The sequence below is a fragment of the Gekko japonicus genome, unplaced genomic scaffold (assembly GCF_001447785.1).
Source record: "Gekko japonicus isolate JY-2015 unplaced genomic scaffold, Gekko_japonicus_V1.1 scaffold4827, whole genome shotgun sequence".
NCBI classification, from domain to species: domain Eukaryota; kingdom Metazoa; phylum Chordata; class Lepidosauria; order Squamata; family Gekkonidae; genus Gekko; species Gekko japonicus.
In genome coordinates, this window is record NW_015170416.1 from 55,193 (window position 1) to 68,154 (window position 12,962).

At 49.4% G+C, this 12,962-nt stretch overlaps 1 protein-coding gene across 1 annotated transcript in view; it reads right to left on the reverse strand.

Annotated features, from left to right (window-relative positions):
• LOC107116392 (mitogen-activated protein kinase kinase kinase 3-like) overlaps positions 1-788 on the reverse strand; it is a gene marked incomplete at both ends in the record, with an annotated part of 52,977 nt that extends 52,189 nt beyond the window's left edge. Inside the window, one exon of the mRNA XM_015418293.1 lies at positions 679-788. Within this exon, the coding sequence (XP_015273779.1) occupies positions 679-788 (110 nt within the window). The remainder of the gene's footprint in view (positions 1-678) is intronic.
• Positions 789-12,962: the final 12,174 nt, after the last annotated feature.

Genomic DNA, 12,962 nt, shown 5'->3' on the forward strand with positions numbered 1-12,962 from the left:
GGGAGAACCAGCTGCTGCAGGAAAGGGTTAAGCCGATGTCTTTTCCCACTGGAGTCCTCCAGCAAGCCTCATTCCCCCACCCCACCCCACCCCCAACACATACACACAATCATTCTTTCAGCCAACACACATTCAGGAGCAAGAGATCGTGTCTACATCTGTCCAAAACCAGAAACAATTTTCACACCAATGCTCCCTCTAAGCTGTGGAGTCTTGGAAAGGGTTAAGCCGATGTCTTTTTCCACTGGAGTCCTCCAGCAAGCCTCATTTCCCCCCCACCCCCAACACATACACACGATCATCCTTTCAGCAAGCACACATTCAGGAGCAAGAGATCACGTCTACATCTGTCCAAAACCAGAAGCAATTTTCACATGGGGTGCTACCCGCCCTCCCCCCCCCAGTCTCCATGACCTTCAAACCATCAAGTCGCTGGTGCATCGCTGTAAGGAGCCTGTGGAGGAAATAGCTTCAGATGACTCGAGCAAGTGAGTCAAGCTGCATGCAACTAGAGAGAGGTCCTCACACTCCACCGCAAAATGACAGCACAGAACGGCGACACTTCCTGTAGAAGCCTTCTAACGCCAGAGTCTGCAACCCAGAACAACTTCCAAGAGGTTTTGAGTTCTGTGTCACACGCCCGAACCCCACGGAAGGAAACACCGGGAGGAGACTCACCTGTTTGCTGGAGTGGACGTGGGTTTTGTTCCTGTGGCTGTCCAAGAAGCCTCCGCATTTGCCCAGGGCGGCCAAGTCCTTCATAATAGAGTTGAGTGCTTCTTCTTCGTCTGGAAAAGGAAAAAGTTTTTAATAAATTGACTACTGCCTTCTTTTTCTGGCTGCATGCAACAGCATCTGTAAAGCTGGGATCTCCAACCTTTTTGAGCCTGTCAACACCACTGGAATTCTGACACACGGCAGTGAGAACGACTACAAAATGGAAGGAGGAGGAGGAGGAGGAGGAAGAGATTGGATTGATACCCTGCCCACTACCCAAAGGAGTCTGAAAGCAGCTTACAATCTCCTTTCCCTTCCCCTCCCCACAACAGACACCCTGGGAGGTCGGCGGGGCTGAGAGAGCTCTTTCGAGGACTGCTCCTGAGAGAACAGCTTTGAAAGAACTTGTGACTGGCCCAAGGTCACACCAGCGGCTGCATGTGGAGGAGTGGGGACTAGAAAAAGAGACAACCAAGGGGGCGGGGGGCAAAGTTATGACACTCTGAGTCGAGAAAAGTGGATAAAGAACTTCTTCTACAGTACTAGAACTCACGCACATACAACAGTGCCATAGAGAGGAGAGAGAGAAAGTGGGGTATAAAATCAATCGATCGATCAATTGATCAATAAAATTTGTCATTTAAAGGGCTATTAACTTGTGGGGTTCGTAGCCAAAGGATGTAGTGACAATGTTCCCTCTAAACTGTGGAGTCTTGTGAGCAAAAATTGTACTTTGTGAGCTACTGGCATGAAAGCTGTGAGCGAGCGATTGGGCCCCTGCATAGATCAGTTTGCTCTGGAGCCCTCCTTCCTGAGCTGAGACAAAAAGGTGTGGGCCGGAGGCTAAAAAACTGTGAGCTAGCTCACGCCGACTCAGCTTAGAGGGAACACTGGTGACAACCTCTAGGTTTAGCTGGTTTTAAAAGTAGATTAGACCCATTCAGGATGGGCTTATCACGGGCTAATAGCCACAGTGACGAAATGAAATCTCCATGCTCAGATGCAGTAACTATCTGAATACCAGTGCACGGCTGAGGGAGCAACCAGACCTGTGCACGCGCACCCCGGTGCTAGGGTTGCCAACTTTGGGTGGGGAAATACCTGGAGATTTTGGGAGTGGAACCTGGAGAAGGCAGGGTCTGAGGAAGGGAGGGACCTCAGCCATAGAGTCCACCGTCCAAAGCATCCATTTTCTCCAGGGGAACGGGTGCCTGTCGTCTGGAGATCAGTGGTTATAGGGGGAGATCTCCGGGCCCCCACCTGGAGACTGGCCACCTTGCCTAGTGGCCTGCTTTGGGGAGGAGGGGATCTATTTGTCCACTGTGTGAGACAGGATGCTGAACTAGATGGACCACTGCTTTGATCCTGCGGAGTTATGTTCATTTTCTCCCGATGGGGGACGGGGGAGAAGAGCTTTGGCTGGTATGAAGCAGGAGGTGAATGACTCCAGGCCAGGGGTCATTTCCTGCAGGAGCGCACAGGAGCGGAGCTCCAGCAGTAAAGAACCCAGGGGGCAGGCACATGCAACAAGCCCCGCCCCCCTGCTCCCAGCAGCCCTCAGTCAGAGCAAGAAGCAGCCAGGTAAGCTGCAGAGCTCCCCCCGGCCCCCCGGTCCAAGACAGTCCAGTGGCACCTTTAAGGCCAAGGTTTATTCAGGTACAAGCTCTCCCTCCTCTGTGAGGGCAGAACTGCACGTTCCACCTCCCCCCCCCATACCTAGCAATCCAAAAGAGTCCAGTGGAGCCTGAGCGGTGAGTGTTGCCTTCTGACACACTTCCGGTGATGTCAGGGGGTGTGGCATATGCAAATGTGTTATGCTAATGAGCTCCTGCACCTGTTTTTCTACAAAATGACCCCTGCTCCAGGCAAACCAGGATCGTTTCCCTTCATTTACCACCATGCGGTAGTGGAATTCCGTTATTATGGGGCCGGACGGAGTCTCTGCCAGTTCCTTTACTGACCCTCCCTGGACCCAATGAGGCCAGGCTGGCTACTACCAGGGCCAGGGCCTTTTCAGTGGCGGCCCCGTCCTGGTGCAACGAGCTCCCGGAGAAGATCAGGGCCCTGCGGGATCTGTTACAGTTCCGCAGGGCCTGCAAGACGGAGCTCTTCCGCCAGGCGTTTAGTTAGGGCGCCGCCACTGCTGTAGAGTCCCAGCCCTTGGTCTTGACATCGAGCCGGCACCGCAGGAAATCACAAGCAGAACAACCTCTTGGAAGCTGACATCCATTGTGAAAGCGAGCCGTCTTGGAAAGCAACACATGTTGCCCTCCTCACGTACCTATTACATATCACCCCTTTACACATTTTATAGCCCTTTACACCACTTTACAGCAAAGGGCTGTATGAAGCAGGAGGTGAATGACTCCAGGCAAACCAGGATCGTTTCCCTTCATTTACCACCAGGGCTTTTTTTAATAGAAAAAGTCCACCAGGAACTCATTAGCATAATAGGCCACACCCAACAGCAGAAATGCATTAGCATATTAGGCCACACCCCCACATTACCAGAAGTGTGGTCATTCAGCCACACCCACCTTTTGCTTCTTATTCTGTTTACCTTGGTTGTTGTCAAAACCCAGGGCTTTTTTTGTAGCACGAAATCCTTTGCATGTTAGGCCACACACCCCTAATGTAGCCAATCCTAATGAGTTTCTGCTGTTGGGTGTGGCCTGTTATGCTAATGAGCTCCTGCTGGGTGTGGCCAACTCGGGAGCCAGCTGGGACTCCATTCCTGTGCGTTCCTGCCCAAAAACAGTCCTGTTTACCACCATGGGGGAGTGGAATTCCGTTATTATGGGGCTGGACGGAGTCTCTGCCGCTTCCTTTACTGACCCTCCCTGGCCAGAAGCAAAATTGGCACTGGGCCTGTCAGCTGCTAAGGGGTCTGCAAATCGGAAGGAAATCTCAGGTTGTCCCCCAGAAATGCAAAAAATAAAAAATTAAACAAAGGGAGCTAACAGTAAAATCCCAAACTATTTATTTATTTATTTTATTCAATTTATATCCCGCGCTCCCCACACGGCAGGCTCAGGGCAGGTTACATCAGATTTAATAAAAACCACAATAAATGAAATACAAAGGAATTGGTAAAAATACAATTAAAACACTAATAAATTACAACTATATCCTTTAGCCAGTGCAGTTGTCCTCAGAATTAAGTCTCGCAGTTCTGACCCACTGAGGGGAGACCCAAAAAAGAGGGACGGCCGTCCCTCTAGTTGAAAGCCTGGTGGAAGAGCTCCGTCTCGCAGGCCCTGCGGATCTGTAGAAGGTCCCACAGGGCCCTGATCTCGTATGGGAGCTCATTCCACCAGGTAGGGGCCAGGGCTGAAAAGGCCCTGGCCCTAGTCGAAGCGAGACGGATGTCCCTGGGGCCAGGGGCCACCAGAAGATCGGCAGATCGTAAAAACCTTCGGGGCTCATAGAGGGATCCTCATCTAAGCCCAGTGACTTCAATGGACTTTAAAAGTTGTGACTCTGCTAAAGGTGGCACTAAAAGACCTTGGTTGCAAGATATGCTCATGTGCCGATGTTGAAAAGTCCATGGACAGAGTTCAGCTAGTGCTGTGGGTTGCTGTAGTGACCACAATGCATACACTTTCAGCACAGGGCCTGGGAGCCAGAGGTGCCCAGGGGAAGGAAGCGGGGGGACCTCAGGGATGGCTAGAGGCCACAGGGTTGCCAGGCCGAGTGTGGCAAACAGCAGGAGGGTTGGAGGCGTGAACATGGGGCGTGTGTGACATCAGCTGTGCTTCTACGTCACTTCCGAGGGAAACCTGTAAATTAATATAGGACAGCTCTAGGAAGTGCCAGAAACTCTATGGTAAAAACATAGAGTTTCTGGTGATTCCTAGAGCTACACCACATCACTTTTGGGTTTGCCCCAGCTTTTACACCTTTTTCTCCATAGCAGGAATCCTGGCAGCCCTACCACTAGGAATGGGGAGAAAACCGCGATTGGGGATGTGGTGTCGAGTAGGAAGGCGGGTAAGTGGGTCCGTAAGGGGGAGAAATCAGATTTTCCCTCCCTTGAGACTCTTCACCCATCTCTCTCTTGTCAAAGAAGATATGCAAGGATACATCTGAATGCAAAGAGTGCTCTCAGATGTTGTAGATTTTCCGGGCTGTAGGGCCGTGGTCTTAGCATTGCAGGACCTGACGTTTCACCTGGCATCCTCAGAGGTATAACCCAGAAAGATGGAGTATTCTCTGTGTCAAGGTGAGAAGAAAAATGGTAGGCAGGTAATTTATGTCTACTCAGGAAGGTGGGGTAGGGCTGAGTCATTATCTTGTCGGAGTTCCCCAGGCTGTGACATGCTAATGGAGGCGCTTTCCTGAGGAGGTTCTTTTGCATATGGATTGGGTGTTGAAATTCTAATCTTATCGGTAGTGCTATTGTCAGATGTACAGCCTTTTGTGTTTTTCAGGACAGGAAACCATGCCCTATTTATTTTTAAACTCTCTTCTTTCCTGTTGAAATCGGGTTTATGTTTTTGAATTTCAATGGCTTCCCTGTATAATCCGACATGGTAATTGGATGTGTTGTCCGGCCTTTCAGTGTCTTGGAATAAGATACTGTGTCCCGTTTGAGTTAGGCTTCAACAACACAGTGTTCTCGGATACGGAGTCTGAACATTGGTTCATTGAGCCCAGTTTTATCTGCTCTGACCGGCAGCAGCTCTCCAGGGTTTCCAGCAGAGATTTACACCCCCACACCCCCAGCTGCCTTCAGTATTTGGTTAAGAGGTCAGAGTCAGAGGTTGGACCCAGGGCTCTTTATATGCACCGCATGTTGTCTGCCACTCTAGTACCTTTGCCCGAAGCGATTAAAAATCCTGCAGCAGAAGTCGAAATCAATTCTGCAACTAAAGGATATAACCAAAGAAAACAGTTTTGCAGTTACTTGCTTATTCTGTGTACTTCTGATTTTTAATTTAGGTTTGTGAGCCATTTGTTCCTCCTTTTTTCTTTTTCTTTTTTTGGCAAGGCGTGAGGAGAAAGGGAAGCAGGCAAAGATGTGGCCTTCAAGTTTAAGCAAACTGCAAAAGTGGGACTACGGAAGCGTAGCCTCAGATGAGAAATAAAGAACTCTGCGGGGCACCATAACCCACGTGAAAGCCAGCACGGTGTAGTGGTTAAAGTGCCGGACTGGGATCGGGGAGCATTCAGGTTCGAATCCCCACTTGACCATGGAAGCTTGTGGGTGACCTTGGGCCAGTCACACTCTCCGCCTGATCTACCTTGCAGGGCTGGTTGTGAGGATCAAATGGAGGCAAGGGGAATTATTTATTGATTGATTTGATTTCTGTCCCGCCCTCCCCCGCGTCGCAAGGCTCAGGGCGGGTTACGACAACACAACAAAAGATTAACACAACATCAGCAACCACCAAAATCCACATATGATATCATTAACAGCGCCGACTAATACCACTGCTCCCGCCTCAGTTTTACGTTTGTGCACGGTAGGTAGTCACTCATAATATGGGGGGGGGGATGAGTAAAAAAATGAGATGGAAAGACACCAGGGGAGGCCAATATTGGTAAGTCACCACTGCGTCAACCATAGGCCTGGTGAAACATCTTTGCTTTACAGGCCCTGCAAAACTGCAATGGGTCTCACAAGGCCTGGATCTCTCCTGGGACAAGGGTTCCACCAGGCTGGCACCAGAGCTGAAAAGGCTCTGGCTGAGACTAAGCCAGGCCCGTAGCTACGGTGGGTCTTTTGGGGCCTCTGTCCCCTTCCTTAAAGGCACAGCCCCATAAGAATTTCTCCTGTAAATGCTTTTTTTCAATCACTTAAAAACATTTTTAAAGGCGTGCGCTCCTTTAAGCAGAGTGGGATGCTGTAGATGGCTAATTCCCGCACTGAGCAAGGGGGTTGGAGTGGGTGACCTCTAGGATCCCTTCTAACTCTGTGTCAAGAAACTGGTCTCCTTTAAGGGAGTTTTTCTGCCTAAGTGTTAGCTTTCTTGACTCTAGAAGTCATCACCCCCACCTGCCAGCTTGTTCTCAGAACTGTTGCTTAGGCTGGCAGAAGTGATTAACTTGCAGCAGCTGAGAACAGTCATCTAAAGTGGTTGACAGTTTTCTCCTGGCTACATGGCTTTTCTTTCTGCACTCAGAATTTCAGCCTCACCAGAAAAAAAAAATTATCCCACAAGCCACAAAATCCTGGCTACCAGCCTGGGCTAAGTGGACTTCCTTTGAGCTGGGGACGTACTGGGAAATACAGTCCTGAAGGTATGTTGGTCCCAGAATGATGTAAACTGCTTTGGGTTCCCACTGGGTGGGGTCTAAATGAAGTCAGTCAGTAAATACTTCTTAATCTCTAAAACTCTTGGCCAATCCCTCCTGAACATCTGAGAGGCCTCCAGCAACCGCTCATGAGAGCTAGAAACCTTATTTCTCTATTTGCCAAATCTTGGACTAGCTGCCAAATCCAACACATGCAACAACCCCCAAACTGCGCACCAGTCCATACCCCTCTCAACTGACTGTATTGCGGCTTCGAGCAAGATATATTTTATGAATGAGGCCAAATCTTAAAAAGTATGAAGACAAACTGGACATTTAAAAAACAAACACCAACATTAAAAACTCTTCGCTAGCAGTATGAGCTTGGCTTCCCCAAGCCACCGAGTCTGTACAATAGTCTACGCAATTCAGTGCTAGCTGAGCCACAATTTTTGCCTTCCACAGATTTCACGATGGGTTGCCTGCTTTGGAAAAATAATTCATACAAAGCTGTGTTTATTCACTGAATTTCACTTGGGGAAAAGAAACAGGGAAAAAAGCTACAAAGCTACTCCAGGGATTTGAGAGGCAGGGAATGGGTGACATCACCAGTGTTAGCCAATAAGTGCTGTCCACAGCCAGTTTTTGCAAGAAACTGGTAGAACAGGGGCACCCACGGCTCCCCTTTTTTTTGGTTCCCAAATGTTCTTCGAAGGTGGGTGGGGACAGGTAGGGCTTTTGCCCAGCCGGGCTTCTGGTTGGCTCCCTAAAACTGAATTGGCTATGAAGATTAAAATTTTGTTGTTTCAGTGGCAGCTGCCATTACAGTGTTTGTTTTATTCTCTCACACTCCTCTTTCCCGGTATATTTCTTAAAAATTACCCCTCTGCTCCCCTGCACTTGAGCTTCCTTTGTGTATTTGGCCCCGCCTCCTACGGCAGCCATTATGGGGTTGCGCTCGCCACATTGTGTCAGAATTCCAAAGCTGCCCACAGGCTCAAAAAGGTTGAGGACCCCGTTATACAATCTCTTCCCCCCCCCGACACACCGCAAGCATGACCTCGGCGAGAAAAGAGCATTTTCGTTTTGAAAGTAATGAGGGTATTTCTAGTCTGGCCTCCCTGCCCTATGGTGTCAATCTTCACCCCAGTCCTTAACCTTTTCTCTTTTAAACCTCTTATCTGTCTTAAATCATCAGCGAATGCACAAATCCATGCTCTTCTCCATCTTCGAGCCTGCAGTATGCCCACAAGCCAAATAACAACCACAATTACATGGGGGGGGGGGTGTCAAATGCACGAAAGGTCGCTTGCCCCTGGGCGGAACTCCGAAATATCGGAACCGTTTCGGGGAACTCCTTGCTACGCACTCGGAAAGCAAAACAACTGGCAGGGGGCATCTTCAGACAGCTTCGGAACGGCTTTGTGCGTGTGTCTTTTAAATAACGAGAAACCTTCTCTGTGTAGCAGTGGGAGGGGGGCGCGGCTATGCAATCATGAAATCACAAAAGACGGCCGCAGCCCAGAGCAGGAGAGCTTCTCAAAAAGCTGTCGTCCGCTCGGCCCTGTTCGCAAAAGGGTCTTGCGAAAGAGACTCCTGGGATCCCCCTCAAAAGGTTTCCCTGGAAGGGCGGCGTTCTCCCTCCAAGCGGCCAGCGCGCAATCGAGGTCCCAAAGGAGGAGCGGTGCTGATTGTCAGCTGGCGACCAAGTGCGAACGAACGCCGCGCCTGCCAAGAATCGCCTCCACCGGTCATGCTTTGCTGGCCTTGCGTGTTTGCCTTAAGAGCTCTTCCCAAGGGCAGAATTGACCTTTAGCTTAACTGGGACAGTTACCAGCAGGCCCCTGGCCTGGAAGGCCGCAGGTGCCTGGCTCCAAGACAAGACGGGCCTCAAAACTGCTGGTCAGGCTTCAAGGCCTGCTCGGTGTGGATCCTGCTAGCGGCATCAGCTGTAGGCTTGCTTGTCGTCTTGTCCTCTAATACGGCTGGCCAGCTCCGAGCTGAGCAGATCCTGTGCAAGGCCTACTCTGCTTGCACCTGGGCTGTTTCAGGGGCCCAATCCACGCCTGCTAGGACTTCAGAGGCAGCTCCATCGGAAGAACTCTCCCTGGGCTGGAGGAGGTTTCAGACGCAGCCAAGCGGAGTGCAAGGATACAAGAGGGGATCTCATTGGATAAACATGCGGAACAGAGGTCCATCGGTGGCTGTTAGCCACAAGGTATAGACGGAACACTCTGTCTGGGGCAGTGACGCTCTGTCTTTTCGCGCTTGGGGGGCAACAGTGGGAGGGCTTCTGGAGTTCCGGCCCCACCGGTGGACCTCCTGATGATGCCTGGGTTTTGGCCACTGTGTGACACAAATTCCAACTGCTAAAATAAGGGGATCCAGGGAGGGACGTGATCACCTTTTGTCAACCTATACCGAAGGACGGGATGAAAAATTTAAGATAAAAGAAGAAGAATAGAGAAAATCACGTATCAGGCTGGATGCCCTCTTCCATATAAACTGATTGTGTGTGTGCATTCTGCACAAGCCCAGAGAAACTCTTTGCTGCACTCAGACTTCCAGAAGACGAGTCCTGGAACAGGAAGACCTTATACAACCACAACGCTCTCTTAAATAGCTATTTATCCCAAGTGACGTCATCATGTCCGCAACCCGGAAGTGACGTCGTCATGCCAGCAACCCGGAAGTGACGTCATCGTGTCAGCAACCCGGAAGTGACGTCATTGTGTCAGCAACACTGCATGCTGCGCTCTGGTTTTGAGGCAAAAACTCTATGGGTTTTTTTGCTTCAAAACCATAGAGTTTGCCCCCCGACTTGGGGGCGGGCAACTCTACCCAGAGTTCAGATGACTTTGGCGTGGGTTTTTTTAAAAATTTTTTTTAAGTGTGCAGACTACACACAATGCTGGATTCTGTCTGTATTTGCACAGTACAGGCTGGGGTCAGGCAGCCAACAGGTTCTCCCTACAAGAAATGAGTGGGTGAGCAGAGGCCAAGACTGCAAACGGCGGGACTTGAAATCCAACAAATCAGGCACAGGAAGCCCGGCAGAGAGAGAGCAAACTGAGGCCTCGGAATTGCTCACACCAGAAGGAAACTACAGGATGCTGATTCACTTCCAGTTTTTGGAGCCTCTCTGAGGAAGAGATTTTTCAAGGAAGAACCGGCAAGCGGGGGGAAGAGGACTAAGGCCACCTTGCCGCCCACCGATTAAGAACTGGGTCGACCCAAAGGTCCATCTCTCTGCCTCAGGGCCAATTTTGTTCACCTCAAAGCTCCTCTTTGACATATCGTCAGTGCAGCTGACATGTTCTACCACGGCCCGCACAAAATCTTTTTCTACCTTGCAGTTTCTATATATTCTTGGAAGGGCGCAGCAGCGTGAGATTATGAACGAAAACACTTTTTCATGTGCCCCCGCCCACCCCCGTATATATGGCCTCTTCTCCTTCCCGTCTCACTTTCAGATTCGATTGCGGTCCAACTTCTCCTTTTAAGCAGTTCTTCAGAACCTTTTTCTTTCCCTTCTTCGTCCGCCTCATGTTAATGTGCCTCTTTTCCCGTTGGCCCGCAAAAAAGGAAATGCAGGCATTTGGGAAATCTGAGTTTAATACAGGGCTACTCGGTTGTTGCAAACGCAAACCATCTGTATTTTTTTGAAGTCAAACCCTTACTCCCCCCCCCAACGCACCATGTCACCCAGCCGTGCTCGCAAGACTTATTTCACACAGACTGATTTCAGTTATGTAAGCAATTTTTTCCGATACAACGTCCCTCTTCCTCTGTTTTAAACTCAGGGACGGGGAATCGATGGCTGAAAGAAGCTGAAAATGAGAAAAAGAAGTCCCTAGTTAACTCTTTAGGAAACGGTATCTCTGGATACGTTATTTTTCTTCGATGCACGGCGTTCAGAATTCGGTATGAGCAAAGCGTGAACTGAGACAGGAAATAAGAAGCCGTTGTTGAATAATGCCCGGACCTCGTTAAGAGTTTCACTTCAGCATAACGCTTCAACGCTCGACTCAGTCCTCTAAACCACGAACGCTGCAACGGCACCACAAATCCGCCTCTCACTAAACCAGCCAGTTGTGTAATGGCTACCGCCACAGGCTTCATTCTGCCGATACCCTTTCTCCTGGCCTGATCCTGTATAGAACTACTTACATTGCACATGGGCAAATCACCACAGGAATTTGCATTTCTAGTTCGACGTCCCATTTCACAACGGGAGAAAACAGCTACAAGAAATGTGTCTGCCAATACCCTTCTCCTGGCCTGATCTTGTATAGAATTACTTACGTCCCACACGTGCAAAGTAAAAAGAAGAAGAAGAAATTGCATGTCTCGTTTGACGTCACGTTTGGAAGCGGGAGGAGAAAACAGCTACAAGAGACGGGGTCACGCCGGACCACCCAAACAGCTCAGCTGTCAAATGAGGGGGAATTCGGGAGAGATGAAGGAATAATTTAGCAACGTTCAGATGGTCTAGACAGCCCCTGTTATTGTTGGCATTGCTAATAGGCTATTAGTTCGGAGAAACTGGCTGTATGTTCCAAGGATCTGCTTCCACCAACAATGGGGGAGGAAAAAGAAGAAGAAAGCTACGTTTAGAGATTGCATATTCACACACGTATATGTACATATAAATACGTGTCCGTGTGTGAAATTTCATACATGATTTATAATATATGATGTACATAACCTTCCTGAGGGGACGGAGGCTTAAGTCCATCAGTGGCTATTAGCCACAAGGTATAGATAGGAACTCTCATGCTGGGGCAAGTGATGCTCTGTATTCTTGGTGCTTGGGGGGCGGGCAACAGTGGGAGGGCTTCTAGTGTCCTGGCCCCACTGCTGGACCTCCTGATGGCACCTGGTATTTTTGGCCAATGTGTGACAGAGTGTTGGACTGGATGGGTCATTGGCCTGATCCAACACTGGCTTCTCTTATGTTCTTAAGTCTAGGTTGCGGGTAGAGCGGAGATCTCCTCAGGCAGCAGAGGACAAAAGCTATCACTAAGGGCGCTTTCACACACACTACACTAAATAACGCACTTTCAGTCCGCTTTCAATGCACTTTGCAACTGGATTTTACTGTGTGAAATGGCAAAATCCACTTGCAGATGGTCGCTGAAGTGGATCGGAATGGCATTATTTAGCATGCGTGAGAACGCCCTAAATAAACACCTCAGCGAGAAGAGAACGAGAAATTTTAAAAAGCAAAGGTCAGAGATTAAGAGTAGAGGATTACGACAAAGCCCTACCGAGCCAGCAATACCTGCTATCAAAGGGGGTTCATACAAACTTTACTCTCGCTATCAACTGCAAAAGAGAGTGCGACTGGACGGCTCCAATTGTGAGGGGTTCAGTTCTCTCTCGGAGGCCAAACTGGTCTCAAGACAAGGAGAGACTGGCGTGAGCCATGTATTTTGCACATGTGGAGGTGTCCTGTAATACACCACTTCAGCTTCTGTGGTGAAGACGGGACAAAGGAAAGATTTCACTGTGTTGGTGTGGAGATACAGAAACTACGCACCAAGGCCCTCTATGGGACATTGGCTCCAGGAAGCTAGCGAGAAATTGTGGTTAGTGTGCCAGAGTAGGAGCTGACAGAACCAGGTATATATCCCCATTCAATCCGTGAGCCTCACCAGATGACCTTGGATCAGTCACTTTCTCTCAGACTAATTCAGGGGCTGGTGTGTAGGCAAAATGGAGGAATGGAAAACTCTGAGTTTCTTGGAAGGAGGAGGGCAGGAGAGAGAAATGTCACAAATTATTAAAGATTATGAACTGGTCCAAAGCAGTCCATTTGAAGTTCATACACTGAGGCTCCCTTTTAAATTTCTCCTCAAAACCAGAGGTATAGTAGCTCCTGAGTAATAATCATATGTGATTTAAAATGGCCTGCCCTCCTCTCCCATCCGTAAATGGAGCCCATGGTGTCTTGGGGGGGGGGGGAGAGGAGAATATCTGTTCGTTGCAGTGGTTAAGAGCCCAGA